The sequence below is a fragment of the Ixodes scapularis genome, unplaced genomic scaffold (genome assembly GCF_016920785.2).
Source record: "Ixodes scapularis isolate PalLabHiFi unplaced genomic scaffold, ASM1692078v2 PGA_scaffold2__306_contigs__length_199485367, whole genome shotgun sequence".
NCBI lineage: Eukaryota > Metazoa > Arthropoda > Arachnida > Ixodida > Ixodidae > Ixodes > Ixodes scapularis.
This window is the reverse complement of record NW_024609857.1, coordinates 35,569,923-35,591,940: the sequence shown is the minus strand read 5'-3', so window position 1 is coordinate 35,591,940 and position 22,018 is coordinate 35,569,923. Positions and strand designations below refer to the sequence as shown.

Below are 22,018 nucleotides of genomic sequence, written 5' to 3'. Positions count from 1 at the left end.
CACCGAGTGCAGCGTTGCACCATGCAAAGCCGACGACGGCATATATACCCGATACTAAAGCAGGCTTCGATCCCTGCTGTACGCAGCAAGTGCGCACCATTTCGCTAAAACAAATATGCTGCAAGCGCGGAAACGATGCTGCGTATACGCTAGACCAGTGCTAGCGTCGGAGTTGTTTGCCACAGGCGATTGTTTGTGGTGATGATGATGATAATGAAACGGCGCCCCCTATAGTTTGATCTCCTCGCCAATTGACCCCGTAAGTGATGACGTCACAACTTGGCGTCTGGGTCCAAACAAACCGTTGCTAGGAGCGTTGCTATGGACTAATGCATGGAGACTCCACACGAGGCTAGATTTTCGCTTATAAGTAAGTAAATAATTTTTTGGAAGCAACCTAACTTCTTGATATCTAATTATGAAGATGTCCTTGTCATCTCAGCCTCGTATTGCAACGATGAAAGCCATTTCTGAAGTGTTCCACTCCACTTTGCTTTGGTAGCAGACGACACGATAGATTTGCTGGCCTCTGTTGCAGCGGGCGTCTTCATTGAATTGCGTCAGTAAACGAGCAACACAAGCAAGTGCATCGCCCTGACCGCACATGCCTTTGCAATATGCGTTTTTTTCTGTGAAGAACCCAGCTTAGTTCAGAGGGGCGAAGATTCCGTAAAATCAAACCACGCCATGCAGATCAGTTACGACGACGACCTGAAGTGCATTATCGGCGTAGTGCAGGCCAGCATAAGAAACAAATCGTACGCCATCGAGATAAGAATATTTATTATTATTATTATTGAGGTCGTCAGGTTATTAAAATATTGCATGTCTACCGCAATTTCGCTTTTTTTTTTGTATACATTACATTTAGTGGATGTGCTTTTTCGGTGAAGATCTCCATCGAACCCGCGATGAGAGTACAATCTGTAATAAACTCACCTTATGTTTTTTATCCAGTTCTTTCGCGTTTTGGGGTTTTGCGGAAATCTGAAGACGAGCTTGCAAACAAAATTTGGGATCTCTACCGATCGCCTGAAGTGAGTTTCTCACGGGTGCATTGCGATCTTTTAGCAGCCGATCATCTCGATCGACGCCCGGACTTTCGATAAACCATATTTTGCATCGCACCCCACTATGAATTCTTTTAAGTGTCTAAAACTTTTTTATATTTCAAAAAAAAAAAAATTTTTAAAATATTTCAAACAGATGCAATATCAGAATATCGTCTTTATTCACCCGATTCAGACGTCGGCGCCGGCTTGGCCGGCGGGTGTGTGGCAGACGGCATACTTCTTGCATTCGTCGTCTGCTGCCGGCATCTTGAGGACCGGAAGTTGCAGTCGTAAATATTTCAGAAACAAGCGATTACCGGCACACTTATGTCGCAACATATATGACATTCAAGCTTTCTATATCTGTAATTTTTAGAAGTTTAAATCCTAATCCTGATTTTTAAACGGTCGGGTTTTCGTAGCGAAACCTAGCCACATGTATTTGTCCATAACAACGACCCTAGCAACGGTTTGTTTGGACCCATGACGTCACACTTACGGAGTCAATACTCACTGGATCCTGGGAGAGTAGCGCCATTGCCATCCCTGCCTGCTAGCCAATAATGCAGAGGTCAAGGAGGAAGTGCTCATTTCATGGACCAAAGCCGCGACCGTAGCTTTGTTTATTTTGCTTGGGAGAAGAGCGTGTTGGTTTAAGTCATGGATGAAGAAAGAATAAAACAATTAAAACGGGGACAACACAACCACATCTGTTAACTAGCAACAGACGAGTAAACTTTCAAACAGCGAGCAGCCGACTATAACCAGTAGGAGTAGGGGAGAGAAGGGGGAGAGAAGGGAAGAAAAGAAACGCGAAGTGCAAGTCAGGGTGGTAGTGTCATCTCGGATTTTAAAAATTCAACCTCAGTTTTCGTCAGCAGGAGGGAAGGGTTAGACACGTTGTTTTTTGCTGTGGTCATTGCGAATGATTCTATGATTTCCCTGCCGAATCTGCTGTCATGCCCCCCCAGGATTTTTGTGTCATCAAAGAGGGGATGACAACGCAAACACGAACGGGCATGTATGACTATGGCATGATAAGAATCTGGAGAGGCCTTAGAAACTTCGTTGTGATGTTCGCGGAGTCTGTGATTGGTGCATCTGCCGGTCTGTCCTATGTATTGATGGCCGCAGCTCAAGGGGCCATCAATACATAGGACAGACCGGCAGATGCACCAATCACAGACTCCGCGAACATCACAACGAAGTTTCTAAGGCCTCTCCAGATTCTTATCATCCCATAGTCATACATGCCCGTTCGTGTTTGCGTTGTCATCCCCTCTTTGATGACACAAAAAATCCTGGGGGGGCATGACAGCAGATTCGGCAGGGAAATCATAGAATCATTCGCGATGACCACAGCAAAAAACAACGTGTCCAACCCTTCCCTCCTGCTGACGAAAACTGAGGTTGCATTTTTAAAATCCGAGATAACCCTACCACCCTGACTTGCACTTCGCGTTTCTTTTCTTCCCTTCTCTCCCCCTTCTCTCCCCTACTCCTACTGGGTATAGTCGGCTGCTCGCTGTTTGAAAGTTTACTCGTCTGTTGCAAGTTGAAAGATGTGGTTGTGTTGTCCCCGTTTTAATTGTTTTATTCTTTCTTCATCCATGATTGTTTATTTTATTACTATTATTATTCGACATTACTGCCAAATCTGTTAGGGCCAAAGCAGGAGGAAAAAATACAAGAAAGGCAACTCAACAAATTAATTCTATACAGTGTTAATATGTTAGAGGAACTCATCTCCTCCAACAGGGGCGTACAAAGAAAACGTTATGACGATCTTGCTCTTCAAACAAAGTGCATAAAACATTCTCAGATTCAGAAATGAAGTGCGGAGCGACAACGGAACCTGCATGGAAGTTTGTTCCACAAACCCATTCCCTGCACAAAAAAAAAAAAAAGAAAAAAAAATGTATGGCAGTTTTTGTTTTTATGGCGATTTTTGTAGCAGCGTTATCAGAAAATATTTTCATTTTAAAGGTATTTTTGACGGCTAGAAGCCCGAGGTCACAGCTTTGTCTTCAACAGTTGCTCCTGCTGAGCGAGAGTTCGTGCAGCCGAGGTGCCTCATCGAGCGAAGGGTTCACACTTGTAGCCTAGTAGTTGTGGTGCCATTCCGGTTGATTTACATGAGAAAGGGCTGAGAAGCAAATATCCAGACGGAGCAGTACTGCGTCTAAAGGAAAACAGAAGAGTACAAAATGTGTGAACACGTTTTTGAGTAGAGGTCAATTTTGAGCGGAAATGAGTCGAGGATATATATCTATTATTTATGGATCATGTGGCGCTCGAGGCATAGGAACAGGGGCTCGTAGCCGCGGGATGCTTGCGGGCCGCATGCGGCCCGCGGGCCACGTGTTTGAGACCATTGCCCTATATTGTCGCAACGGAGATAGCAAAGCTTTATGACAAAATACCGGGGATCGCATTTTTGGCGTTGTCCGCGCAACTTCGTCACCAAGTTTTACGAGGGAGAGACTGAAAGAAGACGACCGCTTTTACCCCTTGAATTCCACCGTGACGAAAACGCTTCCGTCAGTGGCGTTGCGCTCGATTATTCTTGGGTCTCACCGGTGCCAGTAAGCTTCTGTGAAGTGAGAAACATTCCTACCCACTATCGTTGCACGGCCCCTTTAAGCTTGGCGCTACTTTTTCAGAATTCAATGTCTTTAGCTGAACGCGCTTCATCAGATCTAGAGGCACCCTAATCAGATCACAATGACTGGCTTGAGCGTGTTCAGCGGGGAATTGAGACACGGAGAAAACTTTTTTTATAGTGTAAACGAAGTTCAACACGAACGCGAGCACGTGAGGCACACATGTTCTATAAGGAGCGCAAGTTCGTCTGCTTCTTGAGCAGGGGTTGCAGTGACGTCAGAATGCCCAGCTCTGATTGGCTCCTATTGGAAGCATAGTGGGTACACCTAAAGGCAGCTATCATTGAGGTCCCACTATCCCTTCGTGCGAGCTAATCACTGAGCTCTGCGTTCTGACGTCACCGCAACCCCTGCTCAAGAAGCAGACGAACTTGCGCTCCGCATACAGTTTTGTTTCAGCATAAGATCTGCAGGAGAAGCTCCGTCCCCGAATTCCTGCAGAAAAAAAAGAAGCTCTGAATAGACATCAATAATTAAAAAAAAAAAAATCTCTAGTTTCCTAACGTCTCAGAGTTTGACAAAGCGATACATCTGGTTCTTACCCTACATAGAGCTGCTTGGGAATTAACATTACATAATCCATGAATTGTTAGATTGATTAGGTTATGCAACTTCTAAACAATAAATCAGGAAAAGAGGAGGGGGTGAATATTGTTGTAAGCTTACACCAATACGCAGTTTACGAACAAGCCCGCTTTGTCCACACCGGATGTAGGCACTGCGCGTGCGCGGAAACCAAATTCGGGAGGAGCGTCTGCGCATGCGCAGTGCCAACAGCAGCACCACCGTATTGGCGTGACGTCAGAGAGTCGATTTGGTCTCTACTCCGTGTTAGTCACCGACAGCATAAAAAGGCATATTGCTCCGCGGCCAGTGTAATAGGCCCTTTCCAAAATCGTGAAATGATGCATAGATTATGCGCAGCCGCCATTAGCTGGTCTCATCGTTTCCGGTGTGAAGACCGTGATTGGTTCCGAGTTCGCGCCGAGCACTGACGTAGTACTCGTGTGGGAGTGCGTTTCGATCCAAGTACACTCCGAATGCTGACGAAGCGCTCGTGTCCAATCCGTGCTCACAGTGCGTGACCAACTAATGTCGGCCACAGATGATCTATGAACCATTTCAAAATTTCGAAAAGGGTCTGTTAACCGTTAGTCGATAAGAACTGAACGAATCACGAAGCCAGAGGTGTGGACATAATGAGTTGAACGAGCATGTCTGTAAATCGTTGCTTGGAAACTTCCCTATACCTTGAGACTAAATCGACTGAGCCCCTGAGACTATTTCTTGCTTCCGTTGCAGCGTCCCGGTCGGTAGAGAGGAACACGGCGACATCAGGATGACGAACTGCGCCAGCAAGACGGCGGCCCGGCGGCTGCACCTGGAATACACCAAGCTCCTGTGCGAACCCGTGCCGTACGTGACGGCGCACCCGCTGCCGTCTGACATCTTGGAGTGGCACTTCGCGGTGCGCGGCCCGGAGAAGACGCCCCTGGAGGGCGGCGTCTACCACGGCAAGCTCCGGTTTCCCGCGGACTTCCCGTTCTCGCCGCCGTCCATCTTCCTGATCACGCCCAACGGGCGGTTCCAGTGCAACACCAGGCTCTGTCTGAGCATCTCGGACTTCCACCCGGAATCGTGGAACCCTTCCTGGTCCCTGTCCTCCATCCTGACGGGGCTGCTCAGCTTCATGGTGGACGAGACGCCCACGCTGGGCAGCCTGGACACCACGGCCGACCAGAAGCAGAAGCTGGCCCGCGAGAGCGTGCGCTTCAACCTCGAGGACAACGTGTTCTGCGAGCTCTTCCCGGACGTGGTCAAGGAGTCCCGCGCCCAGCTCGCCCTCGACGGCGTCAAGGGAGACAACCAGTGACGTGCCCGCTTGAACCCGCTGAATTATCTGTCGGTCTCCCGGCAGGCATTAAATGGCATCATTAGGAAACAACACGTTTACTTTAATTGCCAACGAGTTCTATAAAGCCATGTCAGGCTGCTGATACGCCGTACAAAAGACAGCCTGCAGACGCTGTCCGAGGCGTGCTTCTTCCTTGTAAGATTACCATGTCACAGAACCATCTACAGAGATGTTCAAAGCATACAAATGCATGAAGCAAGCACGCTAAGCTTGAGGCGTGTTCGCAGATGATAATTCTGTCATCATGTCTGCAGTCTGACTGCCGCTCATTTGCCTTGCTGATGTGTACTACCGGGCTGTACCTTGTTCACCCTTATCATCTCTCAGTTCATTGCCGGATACGGCTACACACCGTTTTGTCTTACGATGAGCTGAAGAGGATGCTACGGGCCATGTTAGCCAATCCAATGCCGTAGAAGCGTCACGTGACACCCGAGAGAGGCGCATACGACTCGTGGGCCGCGTGGTCACGGAATAGGTTAGCAGTGTTGGATTGGTCGGGAAGGCACGTGACTCGTGGCGTCTACTTTGGTCCATCGTAAGGTCGAAGAGAGTATATATAGCATGCCGGTGTGTATGCATATATTGACAAAGCTTAGTTTATAACTCTTAGTACACCACTATGCAATAGAGCCCTTACACGGCATCGGTGCCTTAAAATGCGGTAGTGTTTTTGTCATTTGTTTCGGCAGCCACGAAACGTACACTGTGTGAATAATTGCGTTGCATGCTTGTTTAGACTGCCGGAAGAGCCACCTTTAATGGGCGCTTGGTGTCTGAGCTGTAGATGAAACATTTAACCAATGCAGTATAGCACTGCCAGCCTGGGGTCTTTAACGTGCACCAGTGATACACGCCCGCACGCCGGTATAGGATGCTGATCCAGCTCGAAACGGGCGGGGTTGGGGTTTGAGCCCCGGATCCCTGCACGGGTTCTACAGCGCGGGTTTTCGCTCCACTCGCTCCGAGCTGCAGTGCGTTAATGCACTCGGCCACCAATCGCCCCATGGGCACCGTGTGCATGTTTCAGGGCTGTCGTGAAACGTGCACACGGTGCATTCACGGCGCGTCACGATTGGTACAGCATTCTGCGCTCTCCACGGGAGTTTTAGTAGATCGTTTTCAAAGGCCTTCTACCGCTACGGGCCTGCGCTTCAGAGCATGCATCGAAGTGGTAGCGCGAGTTCCCTCTACAAATAACGTGGCCTGAAAACACCATCTAAAACTTTCTATTATTAGGGAGTTTTAGTAGATCGTACGTTGGGGAAAGCAGCGGGTGCGTGCTCAATCCACGCATGCTTGAAATGCCAGCAAGAGCTCCTGCTAGCAAAGCGGAGCGCTTTAGCGTACGATCTACTAAAAGTTCCTATTAATGCAACCTTGAGATCCGAAGGGCGCGCTTCCGTGGAAGCGGTCAGCGTTGCGGCAGCCTGTTCCTCGCTGTCTGCGACGACCGCGCGGATCGCCTGGCTGCACATCGCTGCCGAGTGTCGAAGGAGGGCGGAAATGTGCACACGGCGGAGGTGAGGAGCGGCGCAGTTCCCCAGGAGTCGGCAAGAGGGTCGAGGTCCCGCGCTGTCCGTTGGCTGTGCCTGGTGGATGCAAACACCGCGCTGCGTCGCCCCAGGAATCCCGCCGCGGCCGCAAGCAGTTCCTCAAGGAGCGCTGCTCCGGCAGGCGACTGGAGAATCAGCGAGTGTAATGACGCGTGTACGTGCTGGGCGCGCAGCTGTATTAGGTTACTTTGATACTTACCGTTAAAACCTTTCCCAGAAGGTGTTCTCATTTCTTCTTCTTGAATTTTCGGTACTTTCTACGAGTAATGCAGTGCCCAGACACGCGTCCGTCTTCTCGCTTTTGAGACAAAAAATTAATATTTATAGGGATTGTTCTCCAGAACAACACCTATACTCGGCGTCAACTACTTTGCGCTACATTATCAAGGCAAGCGTAGCTTCCACAGTGATGCAGCTGTTGCGGCCGCAGGTTACTTTATTTTTTTCCCCCTCATTTGTCAGTGCTCGCACAACTAATTGCAACAGAGTTGGAGCACGGCGGAGGCTACGCCAGCCTCAACGTAGCACAAAATATTTGACGCCGACTTATCTGCCTTCAAGACACGATCGGCTGTGAAAAGCTTCTGTGCAGAAGGAGCATTTACGAGAGGCGCAAGCTCGCACTTCTAGCCTTTGTTGTGGTACATGTGAGTCACTAGATTTTAGATAGTGAAAATTCTTTCCTTTCTTTTTTCTTTTAAAATGTTTCACATTCCACATCTCACATCTTTGGGTGTGATCCTAACTCGTGTCTAAACAATCAAATATTTTGTAGCCTTTTCTTCTCTCAATGTTTTTTTGCGGAGACTATACTCAGTTGACCCGATTCCCAAGAGTCTCCCAGAGACTTCGCACCAGAATGGGCCGGCGCAAGGTTAGTGGTGTCCTCGCGTTTCTCACGGTGGATGTTCTGGCCCATTGACTTCAGCTGGCGGGGAAAGCATTGACCGACAAACTGGTTGAATTGGAACCCTACAGGAATTGCTTCGCACAGTAAGTTTGAGAAAGGGAACGCACATAGAGAAAGAAGGGAGAAAGCGGGTGATCTTGAGATGTCTGCAGAGTCTTAACTCTTATTATATCCTCGGGAGTTATTCTTTCCTGTATAAATATGAAGAACTCGAGGAAACTACTATACCGTAGAAGATTCAGTTAGAAACCAGGTCCAGACACAAATTTTGTTTCTTCTGTTGTCCGGTGACAGAAAATTATGTAGATTAGATGATGCATGTAACCAATGGAGCCTTCACATGAGAGAAGATAGAGGTGGCGGGCCAACAATAGCAGGTTTTAAGGTATACAGTTACTGAAAGAGCAAACAAAAACGATGCGATTTATTTTTAAATTGGTACTGGCACTTCGGTAGTGGACGGTCTAAGGGGAAGATGGGCTTAGGTAAGTAACAGTAAACTATGCAGAAATGCGAACACTATGCTTCCGATCGCCGTTTCAAATTGCAGACCGACGCAAACGATTTCTTACGGCGAATGAAGGCTGGCCGTGAGACTTTTGTAATAACCCTTTCTGCACACACCAGGCCGTTCCTCGCGCCGCCTACACCCAGATACGGCTGTGTCATTTCTCTCTCGCCCTTACTCTTTCCCTTTCCCACTCCCACGAACCTTTACCCCTCTCAACTTCTGCGACCATCTTGCGAGTCCACCGGTGGCTAGGTCTTGCGAGAGCAATGGTCCAAGTGCAGTATTCCTCGGTCCCGCGCCTCGACTGAACGGTGTTGTCGGTGACATCGACGTCGACGGGCGATGCGCCGCGGCAGGCATGGCTAGGCTCGCACAATGGATGTTCGCCGTCAACTCTCTTTGTTTGGCATGGGTGAGCTCTTGGCTGTCTTAGTGAGGATCTTGCTTGTGGAAGGAATGGATACACTAGAGGTTCTCCATAGAATAGCATGTCGAGCCTTGGGGTTGAGTTCTTTGAGGTGTGATGAAAGGCTATGTGTATCTTTTTTATTTATTTATTTAGAAATACTACCAGTTTTCATTGGGAGTTTGAGTAGGGTGGTTACAAGGTAAAATACAAGTTACACAGTTTGTAGTGCATAACTGAAAAAAACGAGAAAAAAAACAACAACAACAACAACAACAGGAGGATGGGGTTACTCAGTGGAGACACGGGAGGATCTTAATGCAATGTATTACACTTGTAATTGAAAAAAACAAAACAAAAAAACACTAGACCAGTAAATAGGATGAATCGATGGGAACAAGTAGAATACAGATCATATCAGGTGATTTCCCAGGGCAGTTGAGAATGATTCTATGGATTTGGAGTGAACAATGGCGTCAGGTAAGCTATTCCATTCAGACATTACTCGCGGAAAAAATTACTATTTGAAAAGTTGTTGTTACTCTGATATTCTATGAGTAGCCTTCCATGATTCCTTCTCGTAGATCTGGAAATGTGCGAAGTAATATATTTAATTTTGTCTATAAGCGTTTTGTCATTTTTTATTTGAAACAGGAACCTTAGTCTTGAGATTTTGGCCATTTTCTGGAGTGGTGCTAGTTGAGCCTTAGTGGGACGGTGAGTCAGTGTAGCGAAACTTATTAAAAATAAATCTTGCAGCCAAGCGCTGCGCCTTTTCTAGTTTAGCGACGCGTGTTTTATAGTGGGGGAACCATACGAATATTAGCCTATTCCACTATGGGACGTACCAGTGCCTTACAGTCTACCAACTTTGTTTCGTTGGATGCTGATTTTAAAGCTCTTCGTAGATACCGTCGTTTGTTAATTGCTTTTGTAGTAATGAAGTCGATGTGGGTTTTCCCTCTAAGGCTCTGCTGAAAGTGGAGTTCGAGGTATTTGTACTGTTCGACTTTTTGAAGGGGAGTGTTGTTAATGCTTTAGGGAAATTGCAGAGTACTTTTTTTTTTTATTACTGATTGCCATGTAAACAGATTTTTTTCTTTTTTTTTGCGTTTAATACCATTTGTTCATTAGAACACCAGTCACTGATCACTTGGACTGCACTGTCTAGTAAAAGCTGGTCGTTTTGAGTTTTGACTTCGGTGTACAATATGCAATCGTCTGCGAATAGTCTAATGTTTACATCAATGTTGTCTAATATGTCGTTAATATAGAGTGAGAAGAGAAGAGGTGCTAGCACAGACCCTTGTGGGACTCCAGAAGTAACTGTGGTTAATGGTGAACTGTGCCTGTTAACTTTGACGAACTGTTTTCTATCAGTAAGGCATGCTTCAACCCAACTAACAATTTGTCCTAGGCCAAGTAAGGTTTTAAGCTTTAGCAGTAATTTCGGGTGGGAGACTGACGAGGACTTTGGAAAAATCTAAAAGGATAACGTCAGTTTGGCTACGATTATTAATTGTTGAGGATAAATCATGCACACATTCTGTTAGCTGCGTTACAGTTGGAAGTCTAGATCGAAAGCCATGTTGACGGCTGGTTAACAGGTGACTTGTTTCAATAAATGCAGTGAGGTGTTTTAGTACAACACGCTCAAGGATCTTGGAACAATACGAAATGGGCCTACAATTTGACGGGTCTTTCTTACCACCTGATTTGTGAATAGGTACCACTTGCGCAAGTTTCCAGTCAGATGGTATTTGGGCTGTTTCTAGGGATTTAATAAATATTAGCGTCAGATACTTAGCAGACCATTCCGCGTAACGTTTAAGAAACACGTTTGGGATATTATCTGGGCCACAGCTTTTCTTAGTGTCTATAGACTTAGTAGGAGGGAGAGAATGCCAGGTTCAGATATAGTGATGTTATCGATGAATGGCGTCTGGCTGTGATCAAAAGGGGGTGTCCCTCCATTATCTGTTGTAAATACGGATGCAAAATAATCATTAAATACCAGAGGAAGTTCTGAGTGTTCGTTAAGAGTGATATGGTAGCGCTGGAGAGGAGAGCGATGAATGAAGTTAGCATGGTCACGAATTCGTGGGGCCTGAGAGGCGTAGTCTTCCAGCTGACCAGCTTTCAGCGCATACGTGTGACTTCAACCGTTCTCTCCTGCAAGTGATGCATCTATTGGCGCTGCAGAAAACCAAGAGATTGAGTTGGTCACAAAACCGCAGAACATTGCCAGTGTAGGCGTATCAAAATAGACACTCACCGAAAAACGGTGGCGTGTAGGGGTGCGTCAGGATAGCGTTTAACCGATATTACGCGGATATCGACTGAATCAAAACGATATCGGCCAAATTTGGTTTATCTGAGGCCGACATCGGAACGGAAAGCTAGCCCTATGAAAACGTAGTTCCGGCAGTTCAACTGCTTCTCTGTCCGTATTTTTCCTAGAGTCACTGACAAATGTAAGAAGCGCAGGGTATGGTTAGTCTCTTGCATCTCATTAACGCTTCTCGGCTAATGAGATTGCGACATCAGTCGATAAGAACGCAGAAGAACCACTCACAAAGCAAGAAGCGTGATCATATGTCAGACCATACCCCGCGCCTCTCAAGCTGAATTCAGTGACTATGACGCGTACAAGTAAAGTTGGCGTCAGGAGGTATCTCCTGAAAGTTTTTTTCTGAGCGAGAGTTGACGACCTTGTGTAGTTAGTATTTATTGTTTTCATCAGAACATCGCACTCTCAGAAAAAAAAAAAAAAAAAGAAAAGCGGAAAGGGGGTGGGGGGGGGGGGGGGGTTGGAGTCGTCTTACACCCCTTATCCCATATAATGAACACTAAAACTTCAGTTCGACGTACAGCGCACTGACGTCGACCCGACGGTACCAACTTTCGCGAGCGGCTTGATAGCCGAGTGGTACAACTTACTAAAATAGGCAATGTATGTGTTACTAAATGCAAAGAAAAAAATTAATCGCGGTTTTACGGCCCTATTGCAAAACCTTGTGTTTTTATGTAGTCTTTGATACGTGCTTTATCTGTTTAATAAGTTCTATCGCACAGTTATCAACCCCCTTGTATAATCTGGGGCCGTCAGTTTAACGTCAGTGCGTTGTACGCCGAACTGAAGCTTTAGAGTGTAGTATATGGGACAAAGGATGTGAGACTACACCCTTCTTTATGAAAGAGCGTACGGTCCAATGTTATTATATAAAGCGGGCGTTTCGCAAAGGATTTCAAACATTCCTTAAACTAGGGTATTTTAGAAAATAAGAAACTCTTTTCGGGGAACAAACTGCAAGCCACGGTGAAGGTCAGGGATTGCAAAACAACACCAAGAACAAACAAACCAAGTAGCGAAGCAACTACCGAAATGGACTACTATAGTTAACTTTCTAATTAGTGAAGATAAACATATGCTTCAAATTAGAAGCTTGCTGAGCATCACCGAAAATCTCTAATTCAGTCAACTTTAGGACAACCTGAACTATGTGGGTGGGAAGCGCGGGGTTGTGCTAAGGTTACCACTAGCGCTGCATGGCGCAAGGCTGGCGATGAAAAAAATGCGAAATCGGCGCCGATCCTAAGGCTGCCAATCTCTCCACAGCCTTGATTAATTTTTTCTCTCTCTCTTTTTTTTTCCCCGGTATGTACAATATATATATATATATATATATATATATATATATATATATATATATATATATATATATATATATATATATTGCAGTCGGTGTTTTGACTCCCAAATCCTACGCCCTTGGGGGCGGACCGATCGTCCTTAATTGATGCGAAGGCATGAACAGAAGATGACAAACTGTGTTTAGGCTCAGCCGAAGTGCATTGCGTATTAGTGCCGGTAAAATACCTAGAACATCAACCGCGCTGACGCCTTTTTTCAACGGTATATACCGTACACCAACCTTTTATAAGCACGGTGTGTAGGTACAGGTCGGTCAAACATATATGGAAAGGAACATACCAGTTGAATCAGTCAATCAGAAGTCTACATTTATTGTGTTTTTTTGTGACCATCTGTTATAATCACGTAACGAATAACGAGTTCTCTCCCGCCTATCCCCCTGTTCTCTGGACGACATCAAACAAACAACACACCAACTAACGAGTTGAAATAATGGTACGCCACCGTTCATTACCTTTTTTGACCTGTCGGTTTAAGTTATGTGAATTCAAACTCTCATTATTTCGCCAGTATGAATCATTCCGCCTTTTAGCATAAAAAAAAAATTATCTCAGCCGGTTTCACCCGTTAACAAGCGCTTCTTGCTTGTTGGAAGAAAGGCTAGGACCACTCCGTGTCGCCTGCGTCCATTTGTTTGACCACACACAGACACGCACGCACGCACTCACACACGCACGCACGCACAGACAGAATGACTGTAGCGGATTTCGAAGAGGAGCAACTGCCCTCTTGAATACGGCTTCGTAACACTACACGAAAAAGACGCGGTGAAGCAAACGTAAATGGGGGCGTTGCCCAAGTTCCTTCAGGAAAGAACAATTTTCAAACGGGAGACCACGCCTAAACGAGAACGTTTCCTTCAGAAGTAGAGTAGAGAATGGATATGCAGCCACTTTTTCTTGCCATCTAAACAATAGGGCGAATTTCCCGCTATTCAAGACAGCGTTCTTGTTCTCTGTGAGAACAAAAGAACGAAGTCCGAGACCGCGTACGTCAAAAAAAGAAAAAAAGAAAAAAAAGCCAAAATGGCGCGCAATGCAACAACAACATCGTGGAGCAGCCAGCGAGAAAAGGGAACGGAAATTACGGCAACGAAGCCTTTGAATAACTTAACGGAGTCGAGGAGAACCCAGGGAACACTAAAGGGGCTGTCAACGAAACTGCCACGGTTGCGCGACTTTGCGAGATAACGCACTGTCGTTTCTGTTCGCTCAGGCAAGCCCGCGGGCTTTTTGTTTGTTGATGTACTTGCGCTTACAACTCTTCCCGTCCCGGACATGCGATCGAGCTAGAAACAAACAAAACACCGTAAACTATGTATTAAAAGAAAGAAAGAAAAAGAGACGGCAGCTTGCATACGCGATTGCGTTTTAAAGCAGCCATGACTGGAATAATGACCGCAGGACGAAATTGGGTGTAAAACACCTTTTTTAAGTCATGAATTCTTCTCTTCTTATTCGTTTAATTAAGTCCGAAGATGAGTGTATCACGTGTAACAATGAATAACTGAAAGAAAAGGGCTTTAAAATATTAATGACGCTTTGTTGAAAAGGGTTATTAGTATTCACTGCAATCCTCCGTTAAAATATAGTACGTTGACTTAAAAAAAATAACAAAAACATTACTACTCGGTGGAAAGAGGTACTCGTATTCACAGCAGTCCTCAAATTAAAATTACTTTGTCTTTATCGTTGTTAAAATGTTATGTGAACCCCTTGTTTGAACAATCGAATGAGAAGTGAGTGGAAGAGGATCGTTAATGTTACGCGAAATAAATGTGTGGGAAGTGAAAGCGAATGCGGAAGGGTCATCGAAAGGTCCCTGAACATTCATACAAATATCTTTAGTATTTATGGAAAATACTGGCTTACACTGGGAGTGAAGAGTCCCGAGTATTTATAGCATTAGTCGATAACACCGATTAAACCATCCAAGTCTCTTTGAACCTCGGTGGCTTATTTATACACACACACACATTATATATATATATATATATATATATATATATATATATATATATATATATATATATATATATATATATATATATATATATATATGGGTTGTTTCATCTCAAATCGTGCAGGCAAAAAGGGTCGAATTTTTTATTTCCATGAAAAAAATATATGTTATGGCGCCATTTCTAAAAACGCAGTCGCCGCAGACCGCAAGTTCGTCGGATTTTTTGTTCGCGACTTAAGAATTTTTAAAGAGGCCGCGGCGAAAAGCAGTGTTTTTCACACCCGTCGTGGGTTGGATGTTTCGCTTGATCTCCCGCCGTGGATTTTCAGTCCACATTATATTATCTTTTTTAAAGCACTCTGTGGACACATTTAAATAGCTCCAATACCATAAAATAATTTTAGGCGTTTTGCTTTTTTTCTGTAAAAATGTCAAAAACGCCCCCTCGGTCAATTGTTGACGAAATTTGACAATTAATTACTGGCGATCTACTTGGGTTACATCAATACTTTTTATGTCCACGGAGAGCCCAAAACAGGTTCTTTATATGTATTATAAAATGACGTGGCTGTATAAGATATTCTTTGCGGTACGTTTACGTTAATGTTATGTGAAAACCAAAAAGTGCCATTTTTGAAATTGATTTTCTCAAAAAACCCATTTTTTATTTTTTTTATTTTTTGTTCAAATGTAGATGTGATAGTTTTCTACGCGAAATTAAAGTCTAGAAAGTGTATATTTTGTTTGTATGTTTTATATTTAAGCATCAATATCGTACAAAAACGTGTTTTTACGGCACGAAATGGACTTACGAATTGCGCGTCTTCACAAGCTCGGAAGTAGTTTTTTTTTTTTTTCAACGTTTTCACATAAAAATAAAATACAGTGTATCCACCCTGTTATATTTACTAAATATTTAAATTTTATTATAGGCGGCAAGCTACATCGGAGGAGTTCCAAAAAGAGAAAGCAACACTTCTTAACAGACCAGCACGTGTCGTAAAGTTTTAACGTGTAGGAGTCGGCAGACGTCGTATTGATTCGGGGCCCACATTGGCCTGCATGAACGTCCCGCCCTTTCGGAGCCAGCAGATGACCACGACCTTTCGCGCTCGTTGTGTTAGATAGGACGGCCCGTGACAGTAAAGCGAGCAGCGCACCCTGTGTCACGAGGAGTGAAATGGTACGATTGTGTCGTTGACGCGGCGAACAGTGACAGCCACCCAGGAGGAGTCAGTCAGAGTATTGCACAAGGGAAAGCAAAGGAATCGTTGCCTGAAAGGATGAGGACACCACGGCCTTACAATATCGACGGTCAACAACGGTTCTGCCAGCCAAAAGAACGCCGCGTGCGCGCTAAAACCGACGGCGCGGGACAGAAATCCCACAGACGCACGCACGAAGATGGGCCGGTTTCGTTAGGGATGTGGGGAAATTCGAAACCAGCCATCCGTGCATGCGTGAAACGATACCGCCTGTTTGCCCCAGCTTCGAGCGCCCTATCCTTACCTTGAAACGGCCGTGCTCTCTCCCTCTCTCCGGAGAGATCCGATAGCACCGAAGGGTTATCTATTAAACTTGAGGAAGAAAACGAGAAGGGAGTGTTGAAGTTTAATTATCCCCACCAACCCGCTCATTCTGTCCTTATAAAGGGTTATCTCTTTTGGAAACAGCAAAGCCCGGAGACTGACATTAAAACGGGCGTGTTGGTAAATGTACTTGTGTTTGTATTTTGCCCGGAGACTAGTTGGGTCGAAGTCAGCCTCCTTGTCAACTATAACCGTTTGTGAAGAGTGGGCTTCTCCCGAGATGAAAAGTCAGCGCCGGCTGACGTGTTCTTTTGAAAAAGGGAAGGGGAAAGAGAAAGTTTGAGTAACTGCAGAAACTACCTCGAAAGCTCCTCTCCCGATATGAAGCTTCAGGCATAGTCTCGGTTACCTTCTCGCGCATCGCCTGCTCGAATCTATTCTTCACTTTGTTTCGCACAGCCACTGTTCCGCACAGCCGTGGAGGATGTGCGTAATAGAGGGAGGAACAGATTCGAGCATCATCTGGACGCCGTCATCCTGCCAGACTTTAGTGTCGTGGGACCGACTCGTGTGTGTTTCTTCGCCCCGCTGAACTTTGTTTCTCGGGTGCGGTTTTTTCTGAACGTTTTTTTTTTTTTCAATGTTTTCTTACTAACTGTTTGTTAGCACTGTTCAGTTGTTGGGTTTATTTCGTCATGGCGTAGCGGCCTGGCGGTGATGTAGAGAGCGTGTTCGCACGCATTTGGTTGCGTCCCGTTTAGGGAATGCCCGGAGGAGTTGGTTTTTGTTCTTGCCATGTGCGGCTGAGTTTTCCCGTCTTTATTAAATTATTGATTTTTTTTTTTTTTTACCTTTACGTGCCGTCGACTTCTTTGTCTGACTCTCCACCAGGCGTGGACCTATCGCCTTGCCACCGCTCGAACCTAAATACTTTATTTTTTTTTAACGCAATTTTCGTTAAGATCGGAGTTGGGCAATTTATTTCCTATTTATTTATTTTTATTTCCTACCCCTCTCCATGACACACTCTCTGTGTGTTTCAGACCGTTTCTGTGTCACCACTTTTGTGTATTACGGAAGTGAAAGAACATTCCCTGGTGACCTGTGCGATGTGCGGTGAACAAACCCCAGTGTTTGGTTTCGGAAAGAATTGTATATAATATATCGACGATGTGGTGACTTTCTTTGTCTTAGTAATATGGCAGCTAATAGCTAGTCGTGCTATTTTACTGTGAATGGTTTATAAATCGAAACAATACAACGTCTGTGCCTTTTGCTTATTGAAAGTCTACTAAGCCTGCTGATTTGGTTAGATATGTATCTCGTGGTTCCCGCTCTTATCAAAACATACATAAATATTCAATACCACAAAATTCGTTTATAATTGATTGCAAAATGCAGAAGAAAATTCAAGAAAACTCTTTCACAATTCATAGAGACGCATGGATCGCTATGTCTCACTTAGGTCTTGCAAAACAAAGACGTCTTTTTCCGATATTGAGGCCTAAATATAAAACATACAAACAAAATATACACTTTCTAGGCTTGATTTTCGTGTAGAAAACTGTCATATCTACATTTGAAGCAAAAATAAAAAAAATAAAAAATGGGTTTTTTGAGAAAATCAATTTCAAAAATGGTACTTTTTGGTTTTTGCATAAAATTAACGTAAACGTACCGCAAAGGATAATTTATACAGCCGAGTCATTTTATAATAAATATAAAGAGCGTGTTTTGGGCTCTCCGTGGACATAAAAAGTATTGATGTAACCCAAATAGATCACCAGTAATTAATTGTCAAAGTTCGTCAACAATTGACCGAGGGGGCGTTTTTGACATTTTTACAGAAAAAAAGCAAAACGCCCAAAATTATTTTATGGTATTGGAGCCTTTTAAATGTGTCCACAGAGTGCTTTAAAAAAGATAATATAATGTGGACTGAAAATCCACGGCGGGAGATCAAGCGAAACATCCAACCCACGACGGGTGTGAAAAACACTGTTTTTCGCCGCGGCCTTTTTAAAAATTCCTAAGTCGCGAACAAAAAATCCGACGAACCTGCGGTTTGTGGCGACCGCGGTTTTAGAAACGGCGCCATAACATATATTTTTTTCATCGAAATTAAAAATTCGACCCTTTTTGCCTGCACGATTTGAGATGAAACCACCCATATATATATATATATATATTGCATGTTTGACCCAAATGTAGCCCTGCCGGTTCAAACCAGATGTCAAAGTTTCAGCACTAACCGTAATCTCATTCAAAAGTTATCAGCGAATTTTGGAAATTTTAATGAGAAAAGCGCAGCCGACAAAGCTCTTGGATACATGGAGCTGATATGATACCAGTTACCGAAAACGTGTCGACGTGCGTCTCTTCATAATTGCCTTCCCTCTCTCTGTTTCTCTCTCTTTCGATCTCCGAAACATCTTGCAACTCGTATTATCTCTTCATTTGAAAAAGAGGAGGCTCTGTTCGAAGCGTCGAATAAAGCCTCTGCTGCTGCTCACAATTTTTTCTACGCCTGATACACTCTTGGTGAAGAATTGCTTATTACCACTCCGAACCCATTTTTCTACTGTAATGTAAGAAAAAAAAAAAAAAAATAGCCTATAATTTTTGACTGAGATAACGTTTAGCTCTGAAACTTCGGCATCTGATTCGATTCACGAGCGTTACATTTGGGCGAAGAATAGGGAGTTTCCGTAGACCGTTTTTCCAACTCCTCTACGCTCTCCGTAACGAAGACGCCACTACTGCGCATGCGCGGCAGTAGCCTTACCTGCACGAGTCCCGGATCTTATAGCGGGTTGCGGAGTACGTTAAGGGACAGCGGAAACGATCTACGAAAACTCGCCAATGAGCGTTCAGCGATGCGTAGTTTAGTTTTAGAGTAAAAAAAAACAAAAAAAAAAAAAAATACTATTTTTTTTTTTGGCGGTTGGGGGGGGGGGGGGGGGGGGGGCACGTTGTAGAAGCGTAGACTTGTGGTTCTCAACCATTGATATTTCGCAAAAGCCTTGTGGATCGGCGGAGATGACATGGAGGACCCAGTTCGAGGTGAGGGGAAGGGAAAGGTATAGGTTAATTGTGATAATGGTTTATTAAATGGATATAACTAAGAGCTAGTGTGAAGTACAATTCTCTCATTGACATATATATACACACGAGAAAACTCACCCGGAAATCGGATCGCTTCTTTTCAATATGAAAAAAAAAAAAGACAACCTTTACTCAGAGAGCTCGACTGATGAGGCAGGGCATCGCGGACCCAATGCTTTCGCGAACCACCCCTTTGAGAACCACTGCTGTAGACCACTCCAGGGCTTCTGCAAGGCGGAATATCAGACACCGCACGGGCGCGTGCGTCTAAAGCCAAGTGACTCGACATTTTTTGCTTGGGCGATGAGTGCTGGGAAGGTTTTAGGTTTAAGCGCACGTATATTAACGGCGTCGCCTTTTGTCGAGCTCCCTCCGCATGCATTGCATTGATGGGAACGCCGAGTGCTCCGAAAGAAGTTATATTCGGCGGAAAAGGGTGAACTAAGGAAAAACAAAGAGTATATATCCGATTTCTATGGTAGTGTTAGGGGCTGAAATTCATCGGAGGTTTACAACAGAATAGGGGGACAGTGCACTACCACACAGAAGTGTTTATGAGTGGACCGAGAAGCGTCCGGACAAGCGTGATACACGAAAAGGGGGCAGGATGGCCGTCAGCCCGGGAAGCGCTGCGTAAATGACTGGGCAAGCACCCGAAAACATTTTTCTTGGAGGGAATACGCAAGCTTGTGGACCACTGGACCAAGTGCATCGAGAAAGAAGGAGAAAATGTAGAACAATTACGTAATTGTTCAAAACCTACTTTTGCGTAAATGAATAAAATAAAATAAAATAAAGGGCGGGTAATATTTGACTTACGCTCGTATGTTTCATGAGCGTTTCAGTTAGCTCTGTGGCTCTGAACATAACGTTTCACCGTGCTCAGTACGACAGCGCAAACTGTTTCCTTAGGCCTAAACATATTTACAGCCTCGACGTTCACTCCCTCTGTAAATTTCAACGATTCACTATCCCAAGCGCTTTGTGGAAAAGGAGTGACATATTTGTTTTTGGACTGTATAGACGCGCGGGTATATCTTTGAGTTCTTTCTGCATGAACGCGGACGCAAAATATTTCCTTTTCTACCAGACGTCCTTGGCCAGTGCCGGGAGCCTATCGCCGAATCCTACCCCAGAGGCTTCGACAGCTGTGCCCTCCAGCCCGGTCTTCACGGAGCAGAGCGTGGAGTCGATTCCCGTGGCTGCTGCCTCCTCAAACTCCACCGCTGACGTGGTGAACGTGACCATCCCAGACGAGAACGCCAAGGTTCTGAGTCACCTGCTCTACCTGCTGGACAAGCTGAACCATGTGCCTTACCTGGAGGAACTGGCTAGGGAGCCAGCACAGGCGCAGGACCAGATCCCGGTCATTCAGGAGGCCATGCAAGAGCTCAAGGGCGGGATGCAGGACAACGCGACGCTGAGGGTCACATTGTACGCATCGCCGGAAGAAGGGGGTAAGTCGTTCAGAAATACCAAAAGTTTCATAACTAAATAACTCCAACTAAAGTATGAAAGAAAAGGAAGCGGGCAGGAAGAAGTTGAAAGGTACCCCGCTGACTATGTGAAGTGAAACAACCGATTCGGCCTTTATCTGCGTCTGCGGTGCTTACAAGTTCTATTATCTTTCAATCTGTAAAGCCGCCCAAAGCATGGAACCTAACTTTGCATTCTATATCAATTTTGGGACCACAGCTTTCTAAAATACTGTCAGGCATGCTGAAGAAGCATGAAGGGCTGTTTCATCTCATATTGTCCGCGATAATACCATCTGAAGGCGTTAGAGTGCAGCTGATGTGGCTCTGTGAGAGTCTCTTCAGCCGGGCCCTGAAAAACACTAGCCTTTCAGCAAAAAAGGATGAGGCAGTGCTCAACCTACTTTACATGCTTTCAGCATGTAAAGTATGTTGAGCACTGCCTCATCCCCTTCACACATTTATATTGTAAGTAATGTTGGTCATACACGATTTCGGTTAATGGCAATATGCTTTCAAAGCTTCTGCAGTCTGCAACCTCGCGAAGTTGACATCAAATCACGGGATTTGCAACTACACGTACGCAATTTTTGGCGACCGGTTTATTTTGTTGTCTGCGTAGGGGACGCCCTTCCAACGATGCAGAAGGAGTTCGTCCTGGTGAGACCATCCAACGGATCTCGCGACCTCGTCCCGGCTGAAGGCAACGTTCACGGCCACGTATCACCATCGGCGTATCGCGACAGGTGTGCGACTATTTCAATTCGTACGTTTCTGCGTTCATGAAATCATCCAAACTATTGAAGTTAAAATCAAACGTAAGGGCTGAGTACGATGAATACTGATCATAAAATCATAAAGAAGTCAGACAGGGCTGTTGTCACTCAAGAGTTAGCCCTTCGTATAAGTGTTCGCAAGGGGGGTCCTCCTAAGCCGGAATGTTATGGTATTTTCAATTAGCAACGCGGACCAAGAGAGTCAGGGTTACCGGTACGGCAAGTGGGCCTCGGGGGCACGGGCCAAGTACCACGAGCAGCATGGTCTTCAGAACGCCGACGGCGGTCACCACCACGACGAGAAGGCCAAGTCCACGAGCCACAAGGAACGAGGCCACGACAGGGCAGGGCAGGCGGAGCGCAAGTACCGCGTCCGCACCGAGATTGAGTACTTCGAGCGAGGTGAGGGGTCTGAAGGGCCGGACGTTTCTGGCGGCATATAT

General features: G+C 45.3%; 1 protein-coding gene across 1 annotated transcript; it reads left to right on the top strand.

The window, feature by feature from the left end:
• Nucleotides 1-5,054: 5,054 nt before the first annotated feature.
• On the top strand, nucleotides 5,055-5,588 carry LOC8037655 (ubiquitin-conjugating enzyme E2 J2-like). Its single transcript, XM_040215848.1, has one exon. It carries the CDS (start codon nucleotides 5,055-5,057, stop codon nucleotides 5,586-5,588), a length of 534 nt encoding a protein of 177 aa, XP_040071782.1.
• Nucleotides 5,589-22,018: the final 16,430 nt, after the last annotated feature.